Consider the following 13760-nt stretch of genomic DNA (forward strand, 5'->3'; position numbering starts at 1 on the left):
CGGAGCGGCATAGAGCGGCAACGAGGGCGCGCCCGTCGATTGGCTGAGAGAAGCCCCACCTCGTTCCCTCCCCCCTTATCCCATTGGCTAGGCCCCAGCCCGCCTCTCAAGAGTTCAAGGTGCGTCTGCGCGCCACAGACCCCTCCTCCTTCCGTCGCAGCGACGCTACTCAGTGGATGTGCACCTGGGTGGGAGAGCCTTGCAGCGCGGGTGGAATCAAACCACAGATTAGGGAGTTTGAAGGCTTTATTGGTGCAGAATCTGAGGGCACAGCCAAGCCCCTGCCAACTTTGACCCCGGATCCCAGCGTCACTCAGCTCTGGACGGTTCTTCCCCCATTGCCTCTGTCGGCTGCATAGACGTGAGGGGCAGAGAGGTGCTCTCCTGCCTAACATGGTACCTGCCGCTCCGTTTATGCTCCTTGAAGACGTACATTAAGGCCACTACGACAGTCACCACGCCCAGGGTCACTAACACCGCCAAGAAGACAGGGACAAAGTGGGACTTCGGAGCTGTGCAGAGAAAGCGCTAAGTCAATATGCGTCCCCCCTGTCTCCAACCCCCCCGCCCCCCGCGGCTTGCCAGTCCAGGCCCGCGGCCCAGTGTTAGCTCACCCTCAATATCCATCACCACGACCAGGGTGTATTTGCCTCGTGAGCTGGACGCTTGGCATTGATAAGTGCCATTATGTGTTACATTGACGAAGAACGGGATCCCCACCGGCACCTCCCGGTTGGAGCCTTCCTTCAAACACCGCAGCTGGGGGTACGGGTTGCCCCTGGCTTGGCACTGCAGGACGTGTCTCGTTTTGTCTTTCCACTTCAAGTGCTGGGGGCATGTGGCTCGGTCAATTTTGGGACCATCTGTGGAACCACCATGTGTGATCAGACACCCAACACACCCGAGGCACGGTGGTGCAGAGGAGCGTCTAATCTTTCCAGGGCAGGGGTGAAGGGATTAAAGGTCAGGGTGACCGACTCACACAGGACACGCAGCTGGACGCTACTGTTCCTACACAAGAACTCGCCGTCCACCTCGAGAGTGGCACTGCAGAAGAAGTTGCGTCCGTCGTCACTCTCGGTAGCATTTAACTGAAGTTGAGCTGGCTGCCCCGGGGCCGCGGCTGGAACTCCGTCCAGCGTTACCTGGACTCGAGCCCCAGCCATGCAGCTCACGGTCACTGTGGACCCCTCGGGGGCGCTGGGCTCGCTCAGGTTCAGAATGGGTCCTAGGAAGCCTAAAGGCGGGGCATTGCCCAGGAGCTTAATGAACAAGACCTTCCTGCAGGTCAAGCCGCTCCCTCCGCCCTCCCCTTTCGTCTCGGGATATCCGGGCCACGCTTTCGGCGTTCAAGCCTCGCCCTCTTTCTGGGCTTTGTCCAACTTCGGGCACTCAGGCCCAGCCCATGTTGCAACTACTATTGGGGCAAGTCAGGCCCCACCTTTTCGGCTAGTCTCCGCCCCCTCTGCCACGCCCCCAGACTGCTGAGGCCGCGCCCCCTTCCCACGCCTCCTCTTACTAAAGACCGTCAAGTTCTCCCGGGTCTCCAGTCTCTCGCCCCCTAGGATCACGTTGCAGACGATTTCCCGCGCACCCTCCTGATCTGCGCGCGCTGTGGCTGTGGCTGTGGCCGTTAGCATGTCCCCGTGGTTCATGACTGTCGCATTCAGCATCTGGTCCCCCAGTGCCAGGTAGACCTGGGCCTCTGAGGCTGGAAAAAGCCCGTCTAGAGTGCAGTTCACCGGCCACGACTTTTCCACCTCCAAGAACCGGGGGGCCACGAGGCGCGGGGGGGTCACCGGCAGGGCTGGGGAGAAAGGTGGGCATGAGCACAACCCCCAGGACTGTGCCTTCCTCAGGACACCTTCATCCCCCCCATCAGGAATTCTTGCCTACTGCGTCACCCTTCTTCCCAGGACACACACGGCCATGAAAATGGCCTTCTCCAAAGATCCCACGGCTTGGGCCTCCCTTCTGGGGCCACCCTGCCCAGTGGCCTGGGGCTTTACTTCTCAGAAGCCTGTGAGGTCCGGGGCACCCCACTCTCATGAGCCCCAAGGCCAGGGCACCCTCTACCCTGACTCAGCTCATCACCCACCATCTGAAGCCCCTTCGCTCACCAAAGGTTCGGAGTTGGCGGTGGGCTGAGGTGTTCCGGAACAGTTCCAGCCCCTGGGGCTTCATGTCCAGTTCTGTGCGGCATGAGAAATGGGCTCCGTGGTCCTCTCTGCTGGTCAGCACAGTGGTATTGACCTCTGCTGGCTCCCCCACTGCTGGCTGCCGGGTCAGCTCCTCCTCCCGGCGGAGCAGCACCACCGTGAGGCTGGTGCGGGGCGACCCACCTTCCACTTGGCAGCGCAGGATCAAGTTCTGGCCCACCGGCTGCCAAGGAGGCAGGGGTGCCAGCTCCACGCGCTCCGGGAGGCCTGAGAGAGGAAGGGAGGATGGCACTTAGCGGGTCTTGCAACCCCACCCACCCACCCCAGGGACTGGGGAGGAGACAGGGCGGTCCTGCCGAGAACTGTGAGCTTTGAGTTAATAAACTTACAGGGCTTAGAACTGGGCCAAAGCGTTTGCTATTATCATTAATGCAGTGATTATAATTTCCTGTGTTGTCAGACACCTTGCGAGGCGCTAAACAAAATTTTCTGTTCTCCAGGATGGCACAATAAAAAAAAAATTAATAAAGAGGAAGGAAGGGATGAACGTTTATGACTATTTGACATGAATATTACAAATTCCTGTTTATGGCCAGGCGCTGTGGCCCACGCCTATAATCCCAGAGCTTTGGGAGGCTGAGATGGGTGGATCATGAGATCAGGAGTTCGAGATCAGCCTGGCCAACATGGTGAAACCCTGTCTCTACTAAAAATACAAAAATTAGCTGGGTGTGGTGGTGTGCGCCTGTAATCCCAGCTACTTGGGAGGCTGAGGCAGGAGAATCGCTTGAACCCGGGAGGCAGAAGTGGCAGTGAGCCGAGATCACACCATGGCACTCCAGCGACAAGACTTTGTCTCAAAAAAAAAGAAAAAAAGAGAAGAATAGAGAAGATTTCACTAGGTTGTTGTGTGCATGAAGGTGGATGACCTCTTGAAGGTCTAAGGAAAGATACTAAGGAAAGATATTAATAAGCAGTAACTATTTTTTTCCCCCCGAGATGGAGTCTTGCTCTGTCGCCCAGGCTGACGTGCAGTGGTGTGATCTTGGCTCACTGCAACTTCCGCCACCCGGGTTCACGCGATTCTCCTGTCTCAGCCTCCCAAGTAGCTGGGGCTACAGGAGTATGCCACCATGCCAGGCTAATTTTTTTGTATTTTTAGTAGAGACGGAATTTCACCATGTTGCCTAGGTTGCTCTTGAACTCCTAAGCTCAGGTCATCTGCCCGCCTTGGCCTCCCAAAGTGCTGGAATTACAGGCGTGAGCCACCGTTCCCGGCCCTTTCTCTCTCTCTCTTTTTTTTTTTTTTTTTTTTTTTGAGACAGAGTCTCGCTCTTGTCGCCCAAGCTGGAGTGCAGTGGCAGGATCTCGGCTCACTGCAACCTCCGCCTCCTGGGTTCAAGCGATTCTCACACCTCAGTCTCCCAACTAGCTAGGATTATAGGTGCCCGCCACCATGCCTGGCTAATTTTTTATTTTATTTTTAGTAGTGACGTGGTTTCACCATGTTGGTCAGGCTGGTCTCAAACTCCTGACCTCAGGTGATCCACCCGCCTTGGCCTCCTAAAGTGCTGGAATTACAGGTGTGAGCCACCATGCCCGGCCTATTTTTGTATTTTTAGTAGACGGGATTTCACCATGTTGGCCAGGCTGATCTTGAACTCCTGGCCTCAAGTGATTCACCCACCTCAGCCTCCCAAAGTGTTGGGATTACAGGTGTGAGCCACGGCGCCTGGCCTTTTTCTCTTTTATGGATGGAGAAATATATAGCCCAGAGAGGGGAGGTGAATTACTTAAGGACGCACAAACGGTAAGTAGCAGAGGCGCCTCCTGGATATCATGTCTAGGGACTCTGTTGGCCCCTTCTCCTAGCTTCTGGCCTGAACACCTGCTTTGGCCTCTACCAGAGATTAGTTCAGTTCTCTCCAATCAGGTTCAGACACTCAGGGCTTTCCTGGTTCACCAGCCCTGTGGCAGCCTCTCAAGATGCTCTGGTACAGTCACAGGAGACTTGACACTCCCAGGCTGGGTGCCCTCCCAGGTACACCTACAAAACCCTGGGCCTCAGGGTGGGCACTGTGGCTCATGTCTGTAATCCCAGCACTTTGGGAGGCCAAGATGGGCGGATCACCTGAGACCAGGAGTTCAAGACCAGCCTTGCCAACATGGTGAAACCCCGTCTCTACTAAAAATACAAAAATTAGCCAGGCGTGGTAGCACGTGCCTGTAATCCCAGCTACTCAGGAGGCTGAGGCACGAGAATCACTGGAACCCAGGAGGCAAAGGTTGCAGTGAGCTGAGATAGTGCCACTGCACTCCAGCCTGGTGACAGAGCGAGACTCTATGTCAAAAAAAAAAAAAGAGCTAGGTGACTCACACCTGTAATCCCACCACTTTGGGAGGCCGAGGGAGGCGGATCACTTGAGGTCAGGAGTTTGAGACCAACCTGGCCAACTTGGCAAAACCCTGTCTCTACTAAAAATCAATACAAAAATTAGCCAGGTGTGGTGGCACATGCCTGTGATCCCAATTACTAAGGAGGCTAAGACAGGAGAATCACTTGAACCCAGGAGGCAGAGTTTGCAGTGAGCTGACATCGCGCCATTGCACTCCAGCCTGGGGGACAAGAGCAAGACTCCGTCTCAAAGAATAAAAAAAATAAAATCAAAAAGTAGGCCAGGCATGGTGGCTCACGCTTGTAATCCCAGCACTTTGGGAGGCCAAGGCACTTGAGGCCAGGAGTTTGAGACCAGCCTGGGCAACATGGTGAAATCCCGTCTCTACTAAAAATACAAAAATTAGCTGGGCGTGGTGGTGCACACCCGTAGTCCCAGCTACTCAGCAGGCTGAGGCAGGAAAATCTCTTGAACTTGGGAGGTGGAGGTTGCAGTGAGCTGAGATCGTGCCACTGCACTCCAGCCTGGGCAACAGAGTGAGACTCCATCTCCAAAAAAAAAAAAAAAAAGAAGAAGAAGAAAAGGCCAGGCATGGTGGCTCACGCCTGTAATCCCAGCACTTTGGGAGGTCGAGGCAGGTGGATCATGAGGTCAGATGTTCGAGACCAGCTTGACCAACATGTTGAAACCTTGTCTCTACTAAAAATACAAAAATGAGCCGGGCATGTTGGCATGTGCCTATAATCGCAGCTACTCAGGAGGCTGAGGCAGGAGAATCGCTTGAACCCGGGAGGCAGAGGTTGCAGTGAGCCACGATTGCACCACTGCACTCCAGCCTGGGGGACAGAGCAAGACTCCGTCTCAAAAAAAAAAAAAGAAAAAGAAAAAAAAAAAGTAGCCAGGTACAGTGGCTCAGGCCTGCAATCCCAGCTACTGGAGAGCTGAAGAGGATTGCATGAGCCCAGGAGTTTGAGACCAACCTGGGCAATATAGGGAGAGCCTGTCTCTAAAATAAAAGTATAAAAAAGTGTAAATATAAAACCTCCATTCACCTACTGCTGACTGAAAGGGGTACCCCCTTTTTTTTGCTTAAGAGACAGGGTCTTAACTTTTTCGCGCAGGCTAGAGTGCAGTGGTGCAATTATAGCTCACTATAGCCTTGAACTCCTGGGCTCAAGCAACTCTCCCACCTCGGCCCCCCAAGTAGCTGAGACTTCGGGCATGTACCACCATGCCCAGCTAATTTTTTTTTTTTTTTTTTTGAGACGGAGTCTCACTTTGTCGCCCAGGCTGGAGTGCAGTGGCGCAATCTCCACTCACTGCAAGCTCCGTCGCCTCCCGGGTTAACGCCATTTTCCTGCCTCAGCCTCCCTAGAAGCTGGGACTACAGGTGCCCACCACCACACCCGGCTAATTTTTTTGTATTTTCAGTAGAGATGGGGTTTCACGGCATTTGCCAGGATGGTCTCGATCTTCTGACCTCGTGGTCCGCCCACCTCGGCCTCCCAAAGTGCTGGGATTACAGGTGTGAGCCACCACGCCCGGCCCCAGCTAATATTTTTTATTTATTTTTGTGGAGACAAGGTGTCCCTATGTTGCTCAGCCTGGTCTTAAATTTCTGGGCTCAAGCAATCTTCCTGCCTTGGCCTCCCAAAGTGTTGAGATTATTGTTGGGGTCAGGCAAGGTGGCTCACACCTGTAATCCCAGCATTTCGAGAGGCCAAGGTGGACAGATCACGAGGTCAGGAGTTAAAGACCAGCCTGGCTAACATGGTGAAACCCCATCTCTACAAAAAATACAAAAATTAGCTGGGCATGCTGGCGCATGCCTATAATCCCAGCTACTTGGGAGGCTGAGGCAGGAGAATGCTTGAACTGGGACCCGGGAGGCAGAGGTCGTGGTGAGCCAAGATGGCACCGCTGCACTCCAGTCTGGGCTACAGAACAACAGACTTCATCTCAAAAAAAAAAAAAAAACTTGTTGGGGCAGGGTGCAGTGGCTCATGCCTGTAATCCCAGCACTTCGGGAGACCAAAGCAGGCGGATTACCTGAGGTGAGGAGTTCAAGACCAGACTGGCCAACATGATGAAATGCCATCTCAGGCGGGCGCAGTGGCTCAAGCCTGTAATCCCCGCACTTTGGGAGGCCAAGATGGGCGGATCACGAGGTCAGGAGATCAAGACCATCCTGGCTAACACGTTGAAACCCCGTCTCTACTAAAAAAAATACAAAAAACTAGCCGGGCGAGGTGGCGGGCGCCTGTAGTCCCAGCTACTCGGGAGGCTGAGGCAGGAGAATGGCGTAAGCCCGGGAGGCGGAGCTTGCAGTGAGCTGAGATCCGGCCACTGCACTCCAGCCTGGGCTGGACAGAGCCAGACTCCGTCTCAAAAAAAAAAGAAAAAGAAATGCCATCTCTACTAAAAATACAAAATTACCCGGGTGTGGTGGCGTGCATGTGTAATCCCAGCCACTCGGGAGGCCGAGGCAGGAGAATCACTTGAACCCAGGAGGCGAAGGTTGCAGTGAGCCGAGATTGTGCCACTGCACTCCAGCCTGGGCAAAAACAGCGAAACTCTGTCTCAAAAAAAAAAAAAAAAAAAAAAAAATGCTGGTTGGGGCCCAAGTTAATTGATTTCACAACTGCTGCCTTGGCATGAGATTGAGATGTGTCTCTATGTCTTTGTTTTTTTTTTTTTTGTTTTTTTTTTTTGTTTTTTTTTTTGTTTTTTTTTTTTTTTTGAGACGGAGTCTCGCTGTGTCGTCCAGGCTGGAGTGCAGTGGCCGGATCTCAGCTCACTGCAAGCTCCGCCTCCCGGGTTCCCGCCATTCTCCGGCCTCAGCCTCCCGAGTAGCTGGGACTACAGGCGCCGCCACCTCGCCCGGCTAGTTTTTTGTATTTTTAGTAGAGACAGGGTTTCACCGTGTTAGCCAGGATGGTCTCGATCTCCTGACCTTGTGATCCGCCCGTCTCGGCCTCCCAAAGTGCTGGGATTACAGGCGTGAGCCACCGCGCCCGGCCTTGTCTTTGTATCTCACACACACAAATATCCAGGTCTGAGCTCTGGGTCAGAACCCTGGTCCATTCTTTGCAAACTGAGGGTCTCCATTCTCCTGAGCCATCGGCCACCTGCCCACACCACTACCCAACACCAGTCCCACCTCCGGACACATCGACTCACTGTACACGGTGATGTCAGAGAAGGCTGTTATCTGGGAGCCATTGCAGTACCCTGAACAGAGGATCCGACTGTTGCCAGTCACGTTGCTGAGCTGGAAGGCTGCCCAGCCCGTGCCATTGTCCACCAGCTCCTTTGATAGGGACGTCTCCAAGATGATTTTCTTAGAGCTGGGGCAATCAGTACTGCAGTTCACCAACAGGGACCCTCCAGCAGGAAACACAGGGTTCTGGGGCTCCACCCGCAGCAGGAACTCCTGCCCCTGGGCACCTTCAGGAACATGAAGAAATCCTGGTGTTCGTTTTGTTGCCCCCCAACCCGTGTATCAGCAGGCCCCACCATTTAACACCTCTTTCCTTGTGCCGAGATAGAAGGGTTCCCGCCCTCATGGTCCAGTGGGAAAGGCAGAATCCATCAGGGACCAGGGAGAACTCAGAAGGAGGCCAGAAGAGACTCTGATCCAGCATAGGAGGAGGTGAGTCAGGGAAGGCTTCCTGGAGGAGGGGACCATGCCAGCCTGAAACTGAAAGCTAAGTAAGAGTTAGCAAGTGAAAGGGACAGCTGATCCTGGCAGAGGGAACCACATACGCAAAGGGCAAATTTCAGGAGTTCAGATGGAGCAGGAAGCGTGAGGGGTGTGTGTGTGTGTGTGTGTGTGTGTGTTGGGGAAGAGGGATGGCGTAGAAGCCGTATGCTGGGGCCTGACCACCTGAAGGCAGAACTAAGGAACCAGAACTTTCTCCCGAGGATACGGGGTCAGCAGCCAGGTCGCAGTGTGGCAGGATGCAAAGAGTGTTGCATTCTCTTCCTCCACCTTCTACTGAGCCCCAAAACCCAGCCCTCTCCAGCCCTCCTGGGCTTGACCAGCCTCACCTGGGGTCAGCAGACAGCAGACCAGCAGAGTCCAGCAGGCCCCGGGCCACGATACGGATGGTACTATGGTGGCCATTCTGACAGAAGAAGGGGCCTTCCTGAGGTGCCCCAAGGGCAGGCAGGGGGAAAGGCGGGGCCTCCCACTGAGACGGAAGCACAGCGGTTAAGATTGCAGAAGTCTGGGGATTGCACCTTACCCAGGCCTGTGGGGAGAAGGGGATGCTATGGCCCTGGGGGGCTAGAATGGGGGACCCAGATGGGGCTCTGCAAAGTGGCCAGCACTGCTGAGTCTCCCCCAGGGACAGGGCTGGTCTCAGTTGCACTGCTGGCCCCCAGTTCCTAGCCAGGAAATGCTAACTGAACTGGCTTCCTTTGTTCTCAGCACTGGGAAGCCTGGGTGTGGGGGTATGAGGCATCTCCTTCCGGCTGAACTTAGGTGGGGAGGGGAATATTCTGTTCCCAGAGAGGAAGTTAATGGGGGAAACCTGTAGGCACCACTGTTTAGATGCTAAGGTGGGATTTCAAGGAAACATAAAACAAACAAACAAACAAACAAAAAAACCAGAAGCAGAGTCTTGCTATGTTGCCCCGACTGGTCTTGAGCTCCTGGCCTTGAGATGGCCTCCTCCCATCCTGACCTCCCAAAGTGTTGCGGTTACAGGCGTGAGCCACAACGCCTGGCCACCTTTGAAGATCTTGAGGACATCTCCCTATCTTTGAAGATTTTGGGGATCCCCCCTCCCATGCACGAAGAGCTAAGGTAGGTGATTTGGGGACAGCTGAGTCCCTGAGCCACTGTCTTTCCAGGATTCGATTTGGCTTTTGTTTTGTTTTGAAACAGGGTCTCACTCTGTTGCCCAGGCTGGAGTGCAGTAGTGGGATCTCGGCTCACTGCAGCCTCTGCCTCCCTGGTTCAAACAATTCTCCTGCCTCAGCCTCCCGAGTAGCTGGGATTACAGGCATGTGCCATCATGCCCGGCTAATTTTTGTACTTTTTGGTAAGAGATGGGGTTTCACCATGTTGGCCAAGCTGGTCTCAAACTTCTGACCTCAAGTGAGTCGCCTGCCTTGGCCTCCCAAAGTGCTGGGATTACAGGCATAAGCCACCTCACCCGACCTTCCAGGATTCTACTTGTAACTGGCCTTTACCTCATCCTGTTGCCCCCTTGCCCACCTTTCCAGGCAGCTGGTCACTTCATTCCAAGGGAAGGCACCAAGGGGACCAGGGGGGACTCCCACCTTTGACCTGCCGCTGACCTCAGGCCTCTGACCTGTCTTCTGGGCCTAACATCTGAGCACCAGAGAGGGACCTTGTTGAGGGCCTTGATGGAGCCCTGCATTCACCCACTTTTCCCAGACCTTGAGGTCACAGCACCTCCTCTCTCATCTGGAGCACCCCCACCTTCCTAATCAGGTCCCTCCTCTATTCCTCTGCCTTCCGAACAATTCATTTCCCATCTAGTGTTGAGAGAGCAGCTAAAACCCAAGTCTAGTGTATTTGTAAATAGCAGGGCCCAGTAGCATGGACCTGGTGCCTGTAGTCCCAGCTCCTTGGAAGGCTGAGGTGAGAGGATCGCTTGAGCCTGGGAGATCAAAGCTGCAGTGAGCTGAGATTGTGCCCCTGCACTCCAGCCTAGGCGACACAGTGAGACCCTGTTTCCAAAAAAAAAATAATAAAATAAAATAAAAAAGATGCCAGACTTAGTGGCTCAAGTCTGTAATCCCAGCAGAACTTTGGGAGGCTGAGGTGGGCAGATCAAGAGGTCAGGAAATCGAGACCGTCCTGGCTAACACAGTGAAACCCCGTCTCCACCAAAAATATAAAAAATTAGCTGGACGTTGTGGCGGGCGCCTGTAGTCCCAGCAACTCGGGAGGCTGAAGCAGAAGAATCACTTGAACCCGGGAGGCAGAGGTTGTAGTGAGCGGAGATTGTGCCGCTGCACTATAGCCTGGGTGACAGAGCAAGACTCCGTCTCAAAAATACATATATATATATATATATATATATATATATATATATATATATGAGATATATATTAGATATATAAATATAGATCTATTATATCTATTATTATATATAATAGATATATATTATATATTATAGATATGATTTATAATAATTATGTAATAGTGAGACCCCGTTTCTAAAAATAAAAAAGAAAGAAATATTTGTAAATAAGTAATATTTCTTTTTTGTTTTTTGAAACAGAGTCTCACTGTGTCACCCAGGCTGGAGTGCAGGGGCGCAATCTCAGCTAACTGCAATCTCAGCCTCCTGAGTTCAAGTGATCCTCCCACCTCAGCCTCCCTAGGATCTGGGACCACAGGTGCACACCACCATGCCTGGCTAATTTTTTGTAGAGACGGCTTTCATCATATTGCCCAGGTTGGTCTTGAACTCCTAAGCTTAGGGGATCTGCCTGCCTTGACCTCCCAAAGTGCTGGGATTATCAGTGTACCCTTCTACACCCTCCAGTAATATTTCTGATGATGAAGTATTTCTGGGCCAGGAGTGGTGTCTCACACCTGTAATCCTAGCACTTTGGGAGGTCAAGATGGGTGGATCCCTTGAGGTCGGGAGTTCCAGACCAGCCTGGGCAGCATGCCAAAACCATGTCTCTACTAAAAATACAAAAAATCAGCCAAGCTTGATGGCACACACCTATAGTCCCAGCTACTCAGGAGGCTGCAGCAGGAGGATTGCTTGAGTCTGGGAAGTGGAGGTTGCAGTTAGCTGAGATTGTGCCCCTGCACTACAGTCTGGGCGGCAGAGAAAGGTCACCTACACATGTTTAAGGAGCCCCTGCACATATCTCAAGCCGTTGACAAGAAAGCAAATACAGTCTGGATTGCAAACAGTGTATAAATTAAACTCCAGCGGTTTTTTTTTTGTTTTTTTTTTTTGAGACAGGGTCTGACTCTGTCACCCAGGCTGGAGTGCAGTGGCACAGTCTGGGGCTCACTGCAACCTCTGCCTCCCAGGTTCAAGTGATTATCCCACCTCAGCTTCCTGAGTAGCTGGGATTATAGGCACGCACCACCACACCCGGCTAATTTTTTGTATTTTTAGTAGAGACAGGGTTTCTTTTTTTTTTTTTTTTTTTTTTGAGACGGAGTCTCGCTCTGCCGCCCAGGCTGGAGTGCAGTGGCCGGATCTCAGCTCACTGCAAGCTCTGCCTCCCAGGTTCACGCCATTCTCCTGCCTCAGCCTCCCGAGTAGCTGGGACTACAGGCGCCCGCCACCACGCCCGGCTAGTTTTTTGTATTTTTTAGTAGAGACGGGGTTTCACCATGTTAGCCAGGATGGTCTCAATCTCCTGACCTCGGCCATGTTAGCCAGGATGGTCTCGATCTCCTGACCTCGTGATCCGCCCGTCTCGGCCTCCCAAAGTGCTGGGATTACAGGCTTGAGCCACCGCGCCCGGCCGAGACAGGGTTTCACCGTGTTGACCAGGCTAGTCTCGAACTCCTGACCTCAGGTGATCCGCCTGCCTTGGCCTCCCAAAGTGCTAGGATTACAGGCCTGAGCTACCACAACTGGCCTCCAGCTGATTTTTGACAGCCACATTGTTGCTATAGTATCCTTTTTAGGAGTGATGGTGATGGTCTCTGGTTCTCCTCATTCCCACAAAGGTTGTTGAACCACAGCACCAGTAACACTGAGAATGCTAAGGGCTCTAACCCAGGCTTTCTCCCAGGTTCTCTGGTGTGTGCCCTCCTGGTGACAATGAAATTGAAGCTAATTGCTTTCACTGGTTGAGTCTCTGATCTTGAGTGGCTGTGTCCACATTTCTTTTTTTTTTTTTTTTCTGGTAGGAATAACTACTTTTCTGCATCCATACTCCATAGACTCTGTCATTTTCAGACATCCTGGGATGAAAAGGTTTGTGTTTTTTTTTTTTTTTTTTCCTGAGACAGGGTCTGGCTGTGCCGCCCAGGCTGGAACGCAGTGGCTTAATCATGGCTCACTGCAACCTTGACCTCACAGGATCAGGTGATCCTCCCACTTCAGCCTCCCTAGTAACTGGGACTATAGGTAGGTGCCACTACACTCGGCTCATTTTTGTATTTTTTCGTTTTTTTTTTTTTTTTTTTTTGAGACAGAGTCTCGCTCTGTCACCCAGGCTGGAGTGCAGTGGCGGATCTCAGCTCACTGCAAGCTCCGCCTCCCGGGTTTACGCCATTCTCCTGCCTCAGCCTCCCGAGTAGCTGGGACTACAGGCGCCCGCCACCTCGCCCGGCTAGTTTTTTGTATTTTTTAGTAGAGATGGGGTTTCACCATGTTAGCCAGGATGGTCTCGATCTCCTGACCTCATGATCCGCCCGTCTCGGCCTCCCAAAGTGCTGGGATTACAGGCTTGAGCCACCGCGCCCGGCCATTTTTGTATTTTTTCTAGAGATGAGTGTTTGACATATTGCCCAGGCTGATCTCGAACCCCTGGACTCAAGCGATCCTCCCACCTCAACCTCCCAAAGTGCTGGGATTACAGGAGTGAGCCACTGTGTTTGGTTTTCACTCAGGCTATTAAACAATGAAGGTAGTTATTGATCCTGTCTCTTTCATATTCTTCTTCTTGTTTTTTTTTTTGAGGGGTGGGAATGAGTCTCGCTCTGTCGCCCAGGCTGGGCTCACTGCAACCTCCACCTCCCGGGTTCAAGTGATTCTCCTGCCTCAGCCTCCTGAGTAGCTGGCATTACAGGTGCACGCCACCACACCTGGCTAATTTTTGTACTTTTATTAGAGACGGGGGTTTCACCATGTTGGTCAGGCTGGCATATTCTTCTTTCTAAGAACTGAAAGTGAGGGGGCTGTATGGAATCTCTTCATGCACCAGGAACTGAGTTCTGAAGATGATATTATTATTATCAGTATTTTTTCAGATGAATTCTCACTTTGTTGCCCAGGCTGGAGTGCAGTGGTTCAATCTTGGCTCACTGCAACCTCTGCCTTCCAAGTTCAAACGATTCTCCTGCCTCAGCCTCCCAAGTAGCTGGAATGACAGGCACCTGCCACCACATCTGGCTAATTTTTCTATTTTTAGTAGAGACAGGTGTTTCACCCTGTTGGCCAGGCTGGTCACATCTGGCTAATTTTTCTATTTTTAGTAGAGACAGGTGTTTCACCCTGTTGGCCAGGCTGGTCTCGAACTCCTG

General features: G+C 52.6%; 1 protein-coding gene across 1 annotated transcript; it reads right to left on the minus strand.

Moving 5' to 3' along the window:
• Nucleotides 1-228: 228 nt before the first annotated feature.
• On the minus strand, nucleotides 229-8737 carry ICAM3 (intercellular adhesion molecule 3). The gene is made up of 7 exons (XM_015440725.3): nucleotides 8606-8737; nucleotides 7736-8002; nucleotides 2121-2426; nucleotides 1520-1807; nucleotides 983-1237; nucleotides 615-863; nucleotides 229-512 (listed from the first exon to the last, which is right to left on the minus strand). The coding sequence occupies exons 1-7, from the start codon at nucleotides 8679-8681 to the stop codon at nucleotides 310-312; spliced, it is 1644 nt and encodes a 547-aa protein (XP_015296211.3). The 5' UTR covers nucleotides 8682-8737; the 3' UTR covers nucleotides 229-309.
• Nucleotides 8738-13760: the final 5023 nt, after the last annotated feature.

Source organism: Macaca fascicularis, chromosome 19 (assembly GCF_037993035.2).
Source record: "Macaca fascicularis isolate 582-1 chromosome 19, T2T-MFA8v1.1".
Lineage (NCBI taxonomy): Eukaryota > Metazoa > Chordata > Mammalia > Primates > Cercopithecidae > Macaca > Macaca fascicularis.

Bases quoted from the DNA above. Each gene is read 5' to 3' on its own strand.
- ICAM3 (XM_015440725.3), bottom strand. From the start codon at position 8,681: ATGGCCACCATAGTACCATCCGTATCGTGGCCCGGGGCCTGCTGGACT. The intron at 2,427-7,735 runs GTGAGTCGATGT...TTCCTCTCTCAG, and splicing joins CTCTGACATCACCGTGTACA to GCCTCCCGGAGCGCGTGGAG. The intron at 1,238-1,519 runs GTAAGAGGAGGC...CCCCGCCTTTAG, and splicing joins GGAGAACTTGACGGTCTTTA to GCTTCCTAGGACCCATTCTG.